A 12,783-nucleotide genomic window follows, 5' to 3' on the forward strand; every position below is an offset into this window, starting at 1 on the left:
AGTATCTGAGAGAAACAACAGAAAACACAGAAGAAAACATTTGCTGGAGGCATGGATTAAATCGACTAAAGGGGCTGTCATTTCCTTGATCCGTGAGCCTTTAAAACCCCTCCAGGTGACTCTGATTGCAAATTCAATTCACCCTTTTAACTCCCTTCATCACGACTGTTAACCTTCACATGCGTGGACACCTGCTAAAACAAAAGAGCAACATTGCAGTAGGAGTTGTGGATGACTGACTGCCATTGCCTTCAGCTTTATGTGACAAATTTATTACTGAGAAAGGTCACGGGGCTGAAATCCTAACAAAGGAAAATGTGCAGTCAAATGTGACCTGACTGCTTCTACAATTTATTTCAAGTTAGAATGATCAGATCCAGGGGAGTGTCCTCCATAAACAGCATTTTAAGGATGAATGAGAATTCAATTACCCATTTTTTAATTTATTTTTTTGTTAAATTAGGGCAGGGTGTTTACTTTGGTTGTGTAGATATTTTGACCCTGTGCTCCAGATCTCTTCTAATTCACATATTTTGATAGTTACACTGCAAGAATACAAGAGACAGTCTTGACTGACACCTCTTTCAATTAACGCTGAATGTTACTGAGCCGAAGGAGGATAACTTCTTTGCTGAAGTGTGGCAGTCTCAGTATTTAGCCCTGCCTGGCAGCAGGAAGATGGATTAAATGAGGAATTTAGAGGGGAAGTGACATCCAGAAACACCTGGGCCAAAACCGTCTTTGCAAACAAACCTCTTTGCCAGGACATGGAAGGACAGCCAGCATGAGAATAAACTACTCTGCTACCTGCAGAAAATGGTCACTTTATACTTTCAGATGCTCAAGTCCAAATGTTTGCAGCTCTGCACTGATTTTCAGTAAATAAATGCATTTTAAAAACTTTTATGTGAAGATTAAATTCACCTTCAACGCTAGCATTTTTTTAAAATTACAAATACCATTTATTTAAAATATTATCAAACCAATATAACAAGGAGCAGTTATTTCTGCTTTGCTTCCAACCTACTGTGGAAACTGTTGCTGGCAGAAAACATCCTCCTTAGATAAAAAGAAGACGTTACAGTTGCAGTTTAAAGAGGGCTTTACTAACTTTTTACATTTATTTTCAGGTACGTGTCTCAGAGGTATCATACCCAAGTGGGTTTCGCCTCACATGAAAAACTGTCCATTTCAGCAGCCCAGGCTGCAGTTATATATTAAAAGTGTCAGGACCAAACTCCCCTGCGATTAACTCTGGCTGCTCTGCCTGCATGTTTGACTGACAGGCATCACCCAGGAGATGATCAACGAGACTCGAGCGTCGACGGAGAGGAAGATGATAGGAGACATTCAGGAACTGCTGAGTCAAGGAGAAAAGGTCAACCAGCAGGACTCTCAGGGAGCTACTCTGGTAAGTTTATCTGCTTTGATTTTCTTCTAAAAATCTCAACTAAACTCAGTTTAAAACGGCATCACTGAAGTTCTTGCTGCTTTAATATTGTAAACATTTAATTGTGTTTCTGTGGAACAGAATGCGCTCGCTTAAAATGATAAAATTGGATGCATGTACTGCATATATACACTTAGATTAATGTAAAATGTGATGTAAAGTGGCAGATTTATGTGCTCAGGTTACTCAGTGATGGTGCACTAATTTGGCAAAGCTAAGCTCTGTGTGTGGTGTTAATAGGCAGCTAATGCAGCTGCCTTTCTGTAGCTGCTCCACAATACATTGTCTGAGATATAATTGACTGTGGCTTTAAATTAGCTACAAGTGTTTTGTTACTGCGGGTAGCTTTTGTTAGAGTAGTCTGCCATAGATGAGGGTAGAAATTGTCTTGAGAGGTTAAAATCTTCACTGTGATACCATCTGGACCACAGCTGCTGCTTTTGCTCTTCAGACAAAATGTTTTTATATTATTAAAAAAGAGAAATCAGATATTAAGATTACTACATTCAAAGATTAGGAAAGATTAGCAGGGTGGACATATGCATGCATTGCAGCCATGCAGTTAGTGTGTTGCCATATCACTGCTTTAATTGTCTGTACGCTCTGGAGGCTTCTTCCATTGGTGAATCACCCGGAGGTTTCTAATATTGGGGTTTAAGCCTTTTCTTGCTATTTTTGTTGGGTTATCTAAGCAAACAAATCTTGGTGCAATAAAGAGGAAATGATTTTAATATTATTTCCTGGGCTGAAGCCATTTTTTCCATGTAAGCTTGTTAAAGTGGTCCTATTGTGCTCATTTGTGGCTCCATATTTCTACCCTTGGATTCTGCAAGAGTAGTTTTGGATGATACACATTTATAAAATTCATCTGATTCATCTTACACTGGGACTTGGTGCAGCGCCTCAGTTTATCCACTGTCTGAGGAAAGAAAAACGATGTTGTAGCACACTTTAAAGCAACTTTCTTCTGTTCAGATGTTTGCTTCCCTCTCATCTTCCCCTCCTTTCTTCTGTTTCTCATATAAACAGAAGATCTGCATAGCAGATGAGCAGATGAATAGACTGCAAAGCAAGTTCAACATGCCAAGCTGGCTTGACAAAACCCAAACCCTCAGTCGGGATCAACTTTCTCTGTTAACCCAAGCCGCTTCCTTCTTCAGAATCCGTGCAGGCTCACGGAAAAGTTGGTGTTTACACATCATTTCACTCTTCAGAGCTAAATGGCTCAAGTGAGCATTATCTACTCTAATCAGAAATATTATCAGATGAACAGAAGATGGAGAGCTATAAAGAACATAAAAAATATATCAGTAAAATGCAACCGTGTTGCTGCAAAGAAGACGAGAGAAAATTATATACATAATGTATTTTAATGCTCGGCCCGGTGTTGATACTGCTGTTTGTTTCTAAAATGAACTGTACATTAAAGCTGGGAAACCTTTTACACGTTTAAATACTGAAAATTATTCATTGTGTTCAGGTCTGAGATTCTCCCTTAGCATAATAAAGGAGACATGGAAATCATTTTAGTTTAGTCAGCAATGAAATTATTTTTATTGACTGAATGAGTATTCAGTATGTAATTAATGGATTTTGTTTTTCATTTTTCTTGTAGCTGTAATTCCAGCAGCTATAAAAGAGGCTCAGCAGCAGATTAGCACCAAGAACATAAACACATTTTCTGCATCACAAACTGAAAGTAGCCAAATTTCAGCAGTGCTTCTTTCATGCGTTAGTAAGGTGTGGCTCAACAGTTTGTATGTATAAAATATTAGAGAGAGCAGAGCCACCATCATGACACTGGAAAACTCTTGACTTTAAGCTCAACACAGCTTGCTGTCCCCCCATAGTTACCCTTAGGGCTTCTTGGCTCACACATAGACCTGTGTGGCGGAGATGACCATGTTGGGGATATGCGTTTTTATTAACATCACAGCCAGTAGAAAAAAGCTGTCTGAATTGGCTCATTTAAAGCAGTCTGCGTGAAGCCTGAGCTGCTGGCTCATAGGGATTATTTGGATATATACTGACCTCATTACTGGAAACTTTGATCTTCTTTAATATTACGTATGATAGGAAATGAAGAAAAAGCATTTGAAAAGGAAGCAGTTAGAAATAAAATAAGATAAGAGAGCTAAACATGAAATGAACCCTCCTACCCACCGGGTTCCAGATGTGCTGCAGAGAGACAAACCTCTCGCGTTAATATCAGGCGTCACAGGTCTGAACAAAGAGGGGGGAAAAAAGCAAATGGTGTGTAAATATTCAGTGGACCGTCTTTATTACAGATTCACCTTTTAAAGATCATGTGCTCTGCAACTGTCTCGCGAGGCCGTAAAACCTCCAAAGCTAATCAGGCATTTAGAGCCTCGTTATAATTTTTTAAAGACAAATCAGCTGTATGATTTTAAATGGTCTGAGTGCTCCAGTTATGAATGCTCAGGATACCTGCAGTCATTATTTAAACAAATGTTAGATTACAGTAAACCTGTAGTGATGATAAAATTGCATTTAAGAGGAGCGGGAAGAGATGACAAGAAACATAAAAGCAGCATTTCATCAAAGAAAACATGGTCAGATTGCATATTTGGTTTTCAGTAGCGTGTGTGCTCCTGTTGGCCTTTTGTGTGCGTTTTATGCCAACCCCTAAAGTTTATAAGTTTGATGCATAAGTGTGATTAGAGCGATTAAGTAGACAAGAGAATGAAAACGAATAAAGGCCCTCATGTCTTTATGCTTTGCTGCATAGTGCAAAGGTACGCGAGGATTGTGTGTACCTAATAAGTCCCTAAATTTGTTTTGTTTAGCACTTTAGTACAGAGATGCAATAAAAGTCAAGCAAGGTACAAAAAAAATCATCAGCACATAATTTACTGAGTAGAGCATATAATGCCAGATGCCTTAATGAAGTCTTTATTATGTATTAGGGATTTAGCTACACAGGGGAAACACAGTGACAGATCACTGGATGGAAGTAGCTAGGGGATAGTAGTATCCCAAAATAACCCCGTTAAGCTTTAAAGTCTCACTACAGATTGTGTGATTGAGCTGCTTGTCCCTTTGCTTTCTACATCCTGTTAATCTTCATTCGAGCACGATGAAGCAAACTAGAGCATGCCTTATTAAAATCCCTGGCACAGATGAGAGGAAGAGACCCTGAACTGACAGGAAGTTATGTAAGGTTAATCTTTTGTTTTCCAGTGAAATGCATTTTTATGATCCTGTTTTGATGTGCAGGCACAATGATTTGTATGCTTTGTGACTTCAGACAGATTGAGAAGAGAAATATTTTTCATTTTTGTTGGAAGTTTATTAAAAAAAAGTGTAAACAAAGTAAGGAAAAGTAACAAGTGTCACATGTTGTTCTCTGTGCCATAAACCTGACGAAGGACACATAAACACAAAGTTTATATATAAAAATACACTCACTGGACACACCTCCTTATATCTTTAGAAGTGCCTTAATTCTTCCTTGTGTAGATTTAGCTGGAAATGTTTCTCTGTGGTTTGGTTGTGGATGGATTGATGTCTGGTGACTGTGCAGGCCATTTGAAGACAGTGAGCTCATTGTTATGCTTAAGAAACCAGTTTGAGATGGTTTGAGCTTTGTATCCTTCTGGGGGAAGCCATCAGAAGATGGGTATGCTGTGGTCATAAAGAGATGGATATGGTCAGCAGCAATACTTGGGCAGGCTGCTGCATATAAATGATGCTTAATTGGTAGTAATGGGTGGCCTAGAGTGTTCCAAAAAACATATCCCCCATATCATTACATCACCACCACCAGCCTGAACTATATACTATAATGCTGTTCTACTATATAATAGAAGCCAAGATGGATCCGTGCGTTCATGTTGCTTAAATTCTGGCCCTAACATCGCAATGTTGCAGCAGAAATTGAGACTCATCAGACCAGTGGATGTTTTTCCCAATTTGCTTTTGTCCAGTTTTGGTGTGCAAACTGAACCAGAGTGTTCAGAGGTGATCTTCTGCATACCTTGGTTGTAATGAGTGCTTAATTGAGTTATTCTTTCCTTCATCACCTCGAAGGAGTCTAGCCATTCTCCTCTGACCTCTCACATCGATGAGTCATTTTCACCCAGAGAACTCACTTTTCACTTTTACAGATCATTCTCTGTAAACCCCAGTGACAGTTGTGAGGGAAAATCCCAGTAGATGAGCAGTTTCTTAAGTGCACCACGTTGGCGCCTGCCTCCTAACTTATGGGTCTATTATTGCAGTCCTCTCTTTTCAATTACTGTCATCTCAGGTTTTGTTTATTTTTAAGAAAACTATAGTTGTAGCCTTGTGAAGGAGAATGAGTGAGGCGAGTGAAGTTTCACATGTACACAAAGCATTTCAGACTGGAAATAACAAGTGAAACACATTGTTAAGTTAAGATACGGCGATGGAGGTTGTTTCAGTCCTTTAATCACACATTTAGCTGCATGTCGTTAGATTGTGGGTGAAAACGGAAGACAAGAGAGTACTTGTCCCGGCATGCGTTTGACCAGTGGAAGGGTAAATCAGGACATGCTGCTGGTGGCACTGTGGGAGGAACTGGAGTGCTCACAGTATGCTGACATTATGAAACTTTTGGCACGGTGACACAGGCAGTGTTGCCCAGTGTCGGTCCACCGGTTTGTTTCGGAACGAAAATCTCAGCAAAGACTCTGATGGTCCCCCGGCTTAACCTGTACTGTCAGCATGAGGTTGACATTTCTGGTTTTGAGTGAAACGTCTCAGTAAGCCGGACAGACTGTTATTAGATCAAGTTTAGATGTTTTCAGCGGCTTTTTGTCCAGTCCCGCCAAAAGGTCAGATTTGTCATTTGGCTAATGCTAATGATCTTTTCATTTGCCTCAGGTTTGTCCTATTATTACTTGTCGTCCTCAGCCTCATCTGACACTGACTTAGATGAGGAAGTTTGTCCTTAATGAGGAGGCTGTCTTTTAGTTTTGATCAATGTAACCACTCTTTGATGGGATGCACCGGTACATTGGTTTACAATTACAGTGATGTTTTCTGTTAAACTCATGTGTTCCTTAGTTGTATTTTTATGGCATGTTAGACAACTTTAGCTTGTTTCCTTTAGCTAATTCTGCATGTCTCACGGCCTTTAGATGCCTATAAAGGAACGCTGGGATTCGATATTCGGTCTTCTGGAATGCTGATGGCATTTTCCAAAAGATAGACTGGTGAATAGATGGTGCTTTCTGTTATCCCAAACATAACCTACTTCTGCGGTCTCACCAAAAGAGGCAAACGGCATTAAGTACAGTTCCTGTAAGTGACACGTGAAGCTGCAAACCAGACTTTCATGAATGCCACACCACTTGCCAACTTCCCTGTTGCAATAAACATATTTTATACCAGTTTGTTATTGTTCAACCTCACAGCCACAGTTTGTGTGGGGCTTTAGAAATTGGCAGAATGAAAGGCCAAGTGCTGCCATCATATTATATTTTTCTTTTTCAGGCATTCAGTAATTTGAAGGCCAGGAAAGGAAAATATTCAAAGGAGGTTCCAATAAAAACTGAAATTAACAATTTTCAGTTTGGTGATTTAAAAAAGCAATAATCTACATGTAATTTAACATAATATTAGAAGATGCACAGTAATAAACTGACATCTTTAAACTTAGAAGCAAAAAAATACTTTATTTGTAGATTTTTGCAGGTGTAATGTCTCACATAGTAAGCAATTGTAAGTTACCACTATATAACGTTCTTTGGCATGTTCACTGCCACTTTAGTATGAATTTCACATTATTTTTTTTGCATGCAAACAGTAAATCCTGAGCACTGGGGGAAAACAATCTCTATTCCCTTCTCTGTTGTTGCAGCTACACATCGCAGCAGCAAATGGCTACGCGCAGGCTGCAGAGCTGCTGCTGGAGGGGGGGGCTCGTGTGGACCTCAGAGATTCAGATGGATGGCAGCCTCTTCATGCTGCAGCGTGCTGGGGTCAGGTAAGGAAAACACAACAGGAAAGAGATAAGAGCCTCAGGCGCACACAAAGGTTTCTGGAACCATTAATACAAATTGCTTCCACTGTTGTTGTTGTTGCTGCTTTAGATGCATGTGGCAGAGCTGCTGGTGTCTCACGGAGCCAGTCTCAATGCCAAGACCTTCCTGGAGGAGACTCCAATTGGTATGTTTACAGTATACTGTAGCACTCACTTGTCCGGTGCACCTGGTAATGAGTTCAGGGGAAAAAAAGTATCGTCTCAGCAGGGTCTCATTTCCAAGTGTTCACTTTTATGTTAAGCATTACTAACAGTGTCCCTTTTACCCATGTTGCTTTAAGATCTGTGTGAGGACGAGGAGTTCAGAGCCATCCTGCTGGACCTGAAACACAAACACGACATTATCATGAAGTCACAGCTCAAGCACAAGACCTCGCTGTGCAGGCGAACGTCCAGTGCAGGCAGTCGTGGGTATGTGCTGACATCTGTTGGTGGTAGCATGGCTACTACAGGCTTTGTTATTTGGAGAAATTAGAAAACAGACAAAACATCTGTTCTGTATACTTACAGCTGTATTTACATTTAATAGGAGAATGGTGGATAGAAGCCTCCGCTGATATAATGACATAATGTCTGACATAATGAAGCTGTCAGTTTAGCGTGTGTATAAGTTCTTCTGCTCTTTAACTTTCATGTGTAAAAGTACCATATATGGTAAGCTGTTATTTTTCTAGCTGCTTTTTCTTACTGGGAATTCCACTTGTGTTCACAGAAAAGTGGTGCGGCGAGCCAGTTTGTCGGACAGACACAACCTGTGTCGTAAAGAGTACGAGACCGAGGCCATCGTGTGGAGGAAAGAAAAGGAAGACGAGGACGAGAAAGAAAAGGAGTCTGATCAGGAGAATAGCCAAGTAGTTAGTGTGAGACTATTTTTAAGGATTACATAAATAGCTCTTCTAAGCAGTTCTAACTTTGGTTTTTTGGGTGGGTGGGGGGTGGCTTGGTGGAATTTACCGCCCCCTCACACACACACGCTGTCAGATGATAATGTGTGTGAGAGATATTTTTAAGCACAGGTAGAAAGATGATTCTTCCCACTCAGAAGCTGAAATGTCACATTTGGATGAATCAGACAGAGGACTTCCTCCAGCACCCAGGAGCAATTGCACAAAAGGAAACCCACAACAGAAAAAAACTGAAATACTGTCTTCCATTATCAGTAGACTCTGTTGCCACCGCCGCTGCTTATTGTAACCTCAACTTTTTACACACATTATCGGCAGATTATCAGATGACGTTCAGAGAAATGTTGCTCTGGCACAAAATAACTCTGAACAGTTGGGAGATTTTCTCTATAATGAAGCAAATAAATTGGCTTTACATCTGATTTCATTTGAACTTTGTAAGCCTCGGCAGCAGATCAAAGTTTACTGATCTGCCCTGCACAGTCAGGCCTTTGTGTATTTAATGAGCTAAAAGAAAGTCTTACAGAGGATTAAAGTAATCCTTATTGATGTCTTGCAGGTCAAGCCTGTTGTCGCTGTGGAGCTGCCCGACAAGTCCAACCTACCCACCATCCTCAAAGAAGGCAACAGCAAGCAGAATGGCCTAATCTCCACGACAACATCCATGCCACCTCAGCCTCCCTCCAATGGCAGCACACCGACGTCCAGCAAGGGTGGGGTTGTCACCACCCAGCCGTCCCAGGAGGAAACCTGGCCAAAAGAGCGCCCTCAGACTCTGTCAGAGCTGAAAAAGCAGCGAGCTGCTGCCAAGCTCTTGAACCACCCCTTGTTCAACGGTCACCTTGGTAACGGCTCCACAGACTCCTTCACTGATGCCAAAACCACCTCTGAGGATCCTCGCATGCCGCTGGTCTCCTCCAATGGCAACGCCGTATATTATACCCCAGCCAGCGGCGACCCACCCCTGCTCAAATTCAAGCAGCCTATGGAGGAGGAGCAGCCGAAGGTGCGGACCTGCTGCTGCGTGTCATAGTTGGTGCGCGGTCATGTGACTGTTACCAGAACAGGAAGTGTTTGCACTGAGAGGAGGGAAGCAAGGAAGGCTCTGTAGAAGGGAGGAGAAGAAAGAAGGAAAGTCTTTGAACATCCTTCACCACTCCCGGTTCAAAAATGTCTTCAAGACAGGCGGCCCGATTAAAGTATGAAAACATTTCCTTTCACCTCCCAGTCTCGTAACTCCTTTAAAGTGCAGCTGAGAAGTGGAGGAAATTCCTTTCATACATGGAGTCTCTTTACACAACAAATGTAAAGACAAGAAGTGGTCCCGCTCTCCCTGTTAAAAATCAAAGAGGATGGGGAGTGTTTTTTGACAGAAATTTAGAATTAGGAGAGAAGATCGCAAGGTACTGAATCCTCTACACATGGAAGAAACTTTGTCTGTTACCCCACAAACAGATCGGTATCATTTCATTAGAACAGCATTTCTTCCAGGATAAACTAATCTTGTTATCAAACCACATGTGGCACATTCTTGTCATGTTCAAACAAGCAGGACAGTCATCCTGGAAGGGTGCTGATATCTTGTAATACACCGTGTTGTTGTAGTACAACACATGAGAAAATGCAAAACATGGCAAAAGGAGATCTGTGACATCTCTTTCCGTGTTGACATGCTGCCTGGAAAAGTAAGGGAAAGGAATGCCATAAAACAGTGTTAAAATACTCATGAAGTGTACTTCTACAGTGAGAGATAACCGGAAGGAGTAAAAGTACTGCACTAGTGTTTGAAACGGTCACTATATTCCGTCAACTATGCGTCACCTCACCGTCCTCTCACGTGGAACCTAAACTGACAGGTCGTGCTTTGTTTTATGCATTATTCACTTTGTGCTCACTCGTATAGATAATTTAAGCAAACATGGTTGAAAATTACTGTACATGTTTTATTTATGAAATGTAAATTGTAAAAAAACAAAAAAACAAAGAAAAAACATGGTTTCTAAAGTCGAGTGTATTTATTATTTGGATGGCGTGTGGAGAGTGTGTGCGAGTTGGTGGGGGGGAGGCGAATCTCCCCAGCTGAGCACCTTCTGACATGGAAGAACGGTTCAAATGAAATGAGGGTTACTGTCTGCGTTATGTACGTGTAATTAAAAAAAACAAAAAACCCAGCCATCATACTGGATGGATTCATGAATATGTCACTACAAATAACAGTGTTATTTGTTTATGTTTTGTTTTTGTTTTTTTCCTGGTGGCCATTGTGTGGCTTTACTTCCCCTGAGTCACTGTATTTGTCTTCTAAACTGAAACTGTATGTTATGTAATGATTACTGTAAATGAAAAATGAGTTTTCAGAAGAATGCTTGAGGCCTCAGTATCTTTGGTATGTAGCGAGCCCAGGCTGTTATATCAGGTAATGTGTCATGCCCCCCCCCCAAAGGAAAAAAAAACCCAGTACTACATGTAGTGGTTTGTCTGCTGAATTAAATGAATATTTCATCATTTTAGAAACAGTTGATGAGAGGAGCTAGAGCCAGCAGTCAGCATATTAACACCCAGACTCTGATTTTTGCTGAGAAATATTGAGCAGTTTGCACCTCAGCAAGCAAAGGGTCTGAGAGCAAAGGAGGAATGCACTGACGTGAATGCAGTGGCAAAACAATGAGCTATTGTTTGAAGACTTTTAAATCTCTGCAGGATTGTCAGATTGTAAATGACAGACTTGCGTAACAGGAAATCTCGACTCTGACATGTTGTCTGGATCTTTACTAGCTACACTGAAAGTCTTCAAAAACTGCTCATTGCCACACCATTAGATGATAGCTGGTGCGCTCACAGTGACACTTGTCTTAGTTTAAAACAAGCACATGCAGAACCGCTAACCACAGTGTGTCGTGAGCAGGCTTACCTAAATGCAATAAAGCCATTAACACTGCAGGCGTCCTTTTCCTGCCTTGACATGGCAGGAAAAAAGTGAAAAACATTAGTGAGACTTTGTTTTCTTCTCAGAGCAAGATGTTTCTCTTTGTTTCGAGTCTTCATGGTAAGTTAAGGCAAGTAGTTTCTATTTGTGGAGACTAAGAAGGAGTTTAGTATCAACCTTGTCATCAAACCTGCAGCCAGGAAGCCAGTCAGGCTACACCCGGGAATGCGAAACTATTCCTTAAATTTAACAGCTCCTTTAAATGTGTTTGTGCCAAAGAGTCTTCCATGAGTTGAAAATAATTTAGTTTGGCGGGAAGCTTTCTGATGGCCGACTTCTTTGAAAATGTGATTACCTGTAATGCCACGCCATCACCCTTCTTCCTCACCACATCAACTGTACAGCGTTCGAGTATTTGTACGGACAGGTTTGTAAATATGTTTGTATCAGTACTCCCCCTGTTATGTTCCCATGTTTTTGCATTTACATGTCTGTGTTGTTACTGTTGATGAACATATAGGAAACTACAGTTAACCATATGGATGAATAGTGTTAGCAGACTTTTGGTTGTACAAAGGGGGGGGGACTGTGCGATTAAGTAGACCCTCAAGTAGTCCCAGGAGTCCAGAATGTCTGCAGAGTCGAGCGCATACCCACATATCGCTGAGTGTTAAGACACCAGTGTCTGTGGTGCATTTAAAGCTGAATGACTGAACTTTAGTGCATGATTTTTCTGCAATGGTCAGTTTGTTTTTCACCTCAACTTGAGGAAGTAAAAATGAAGTCAAACAGTTTGCCATTTCCCTTATTTTAGGTACAGCGATGTCATCTTGTTATGAGGCAGCTTACTTCTGGTAGCTGCAAACAAGTTGATTTTAAAAAAAAGTTCAACCCTGTTTCCTTATTAATTAAATTCAATCCAACTGAACAGGAATTTGTTCATGAAAAGTACCGACTGCTCAGTATGACGCAGAAAGGGACAGTAGCCTGTTTCAAAAGTTACTTGTGATGACATACACAGATCCAGGCTTGTGTTTAAGGATCAAATTATGAAGACAAAACTACTGATTTTGTAATTACTGGAATATATTGATGGTTACATTAACATATTTTGAATAAAATGTATATTTTGAGAACTTTACATGGTGAATCTGAATCTGTTTAGCTCTTATACTGTTACAGTTTGAGTTCAGATTTCCTGCAGGCTGTGGACATGAGAAGAAACATTTTTCGTTTTCTGTTTTTAATCACTGTAATCACAACGATTGAAAATGGGTAAATAGGTTTTGGATAGATGTCAAAAAAGAGAGCTATAATAAATAGTTCATATAGAGATGTATAATGTACAGTTGAACTGGTCACTAAACACCAAAAGCTCCATTATTTTCTTTAAAATCTGGTTCCTACAGTCGGCTCTGTATGTCTGCTGTATTTTGACATCTGCAGCGACTTTCTGTTCTGAGACCAGCAGAGA

At 40.7% G+C, this 12,783-nt stretch overlaps 1 protein-coding gene across 2 annotated transcripts in view; it reads left to right on the forward strand.

Annotated features, from left to right (window-relative positions):
• Positions 1 to 12,445, forward strand: part of LOC102193387 (protein phosphatase 1 regulatory inhibitor subunit 16B-like) — a 19,273-nt gene extending 6,828 nt beyond the window's left edge. Inside the window, exons 2-7 of one of the 2 annotated variants that reach the window (XM_005740027.1) lie at positions 1,287 to 1,411; positions 7,296 to 7,421; positions 7,528 to 7,603; positions 7,760 to 7,889; positions 8,191 to 8,338; positions 8,943 to 12,445. In XM_005740027.1, coding sequence (XP_005740084.1) covers positions 1,287 to 1,411; positions 7,296 to 7,421; positions 7,528 to 7,603; positions 7,760 to 7,889; positions 8,191 to 8,338; positions 8,943 to 9,416 — 1,079 coding nt within the window. In that variant the 3' untranslated portion in view covers positions 9,417 to 12,445. The remainder of the gene's footprint in view (positions 1 to 1,286; positions 1,412 to 7,295; positions 7,422 to 7,527; positions 7,604 to 7,759; positions 7,890 to 8,190; positions 8,339 to 8,942) is intronic. The other variant, XM_005740028.1, reaches the window with a different exon arrangement.
• Positions 12,446 to 12,783: the final 338 nt, after the last annotated feature.

This window comes from Pundamilia nyererei, unplaced genomic scaffold, assembly GCF_000239375.1.
Source record: "Pundamilia nyererei isolate P.nyererei 1_Seehausen unplaced genomic scaffold, PunNye1.0 scaffold00096, whole genome shotgun sequence".
Taxonomy (NCBI): domain Eukaryota; kingdom Metazoa; phylum Chordata; class Actinopteri; order Cichliformes; family Cichlidae; genus Pundamilia; species Pundamilia nyererei.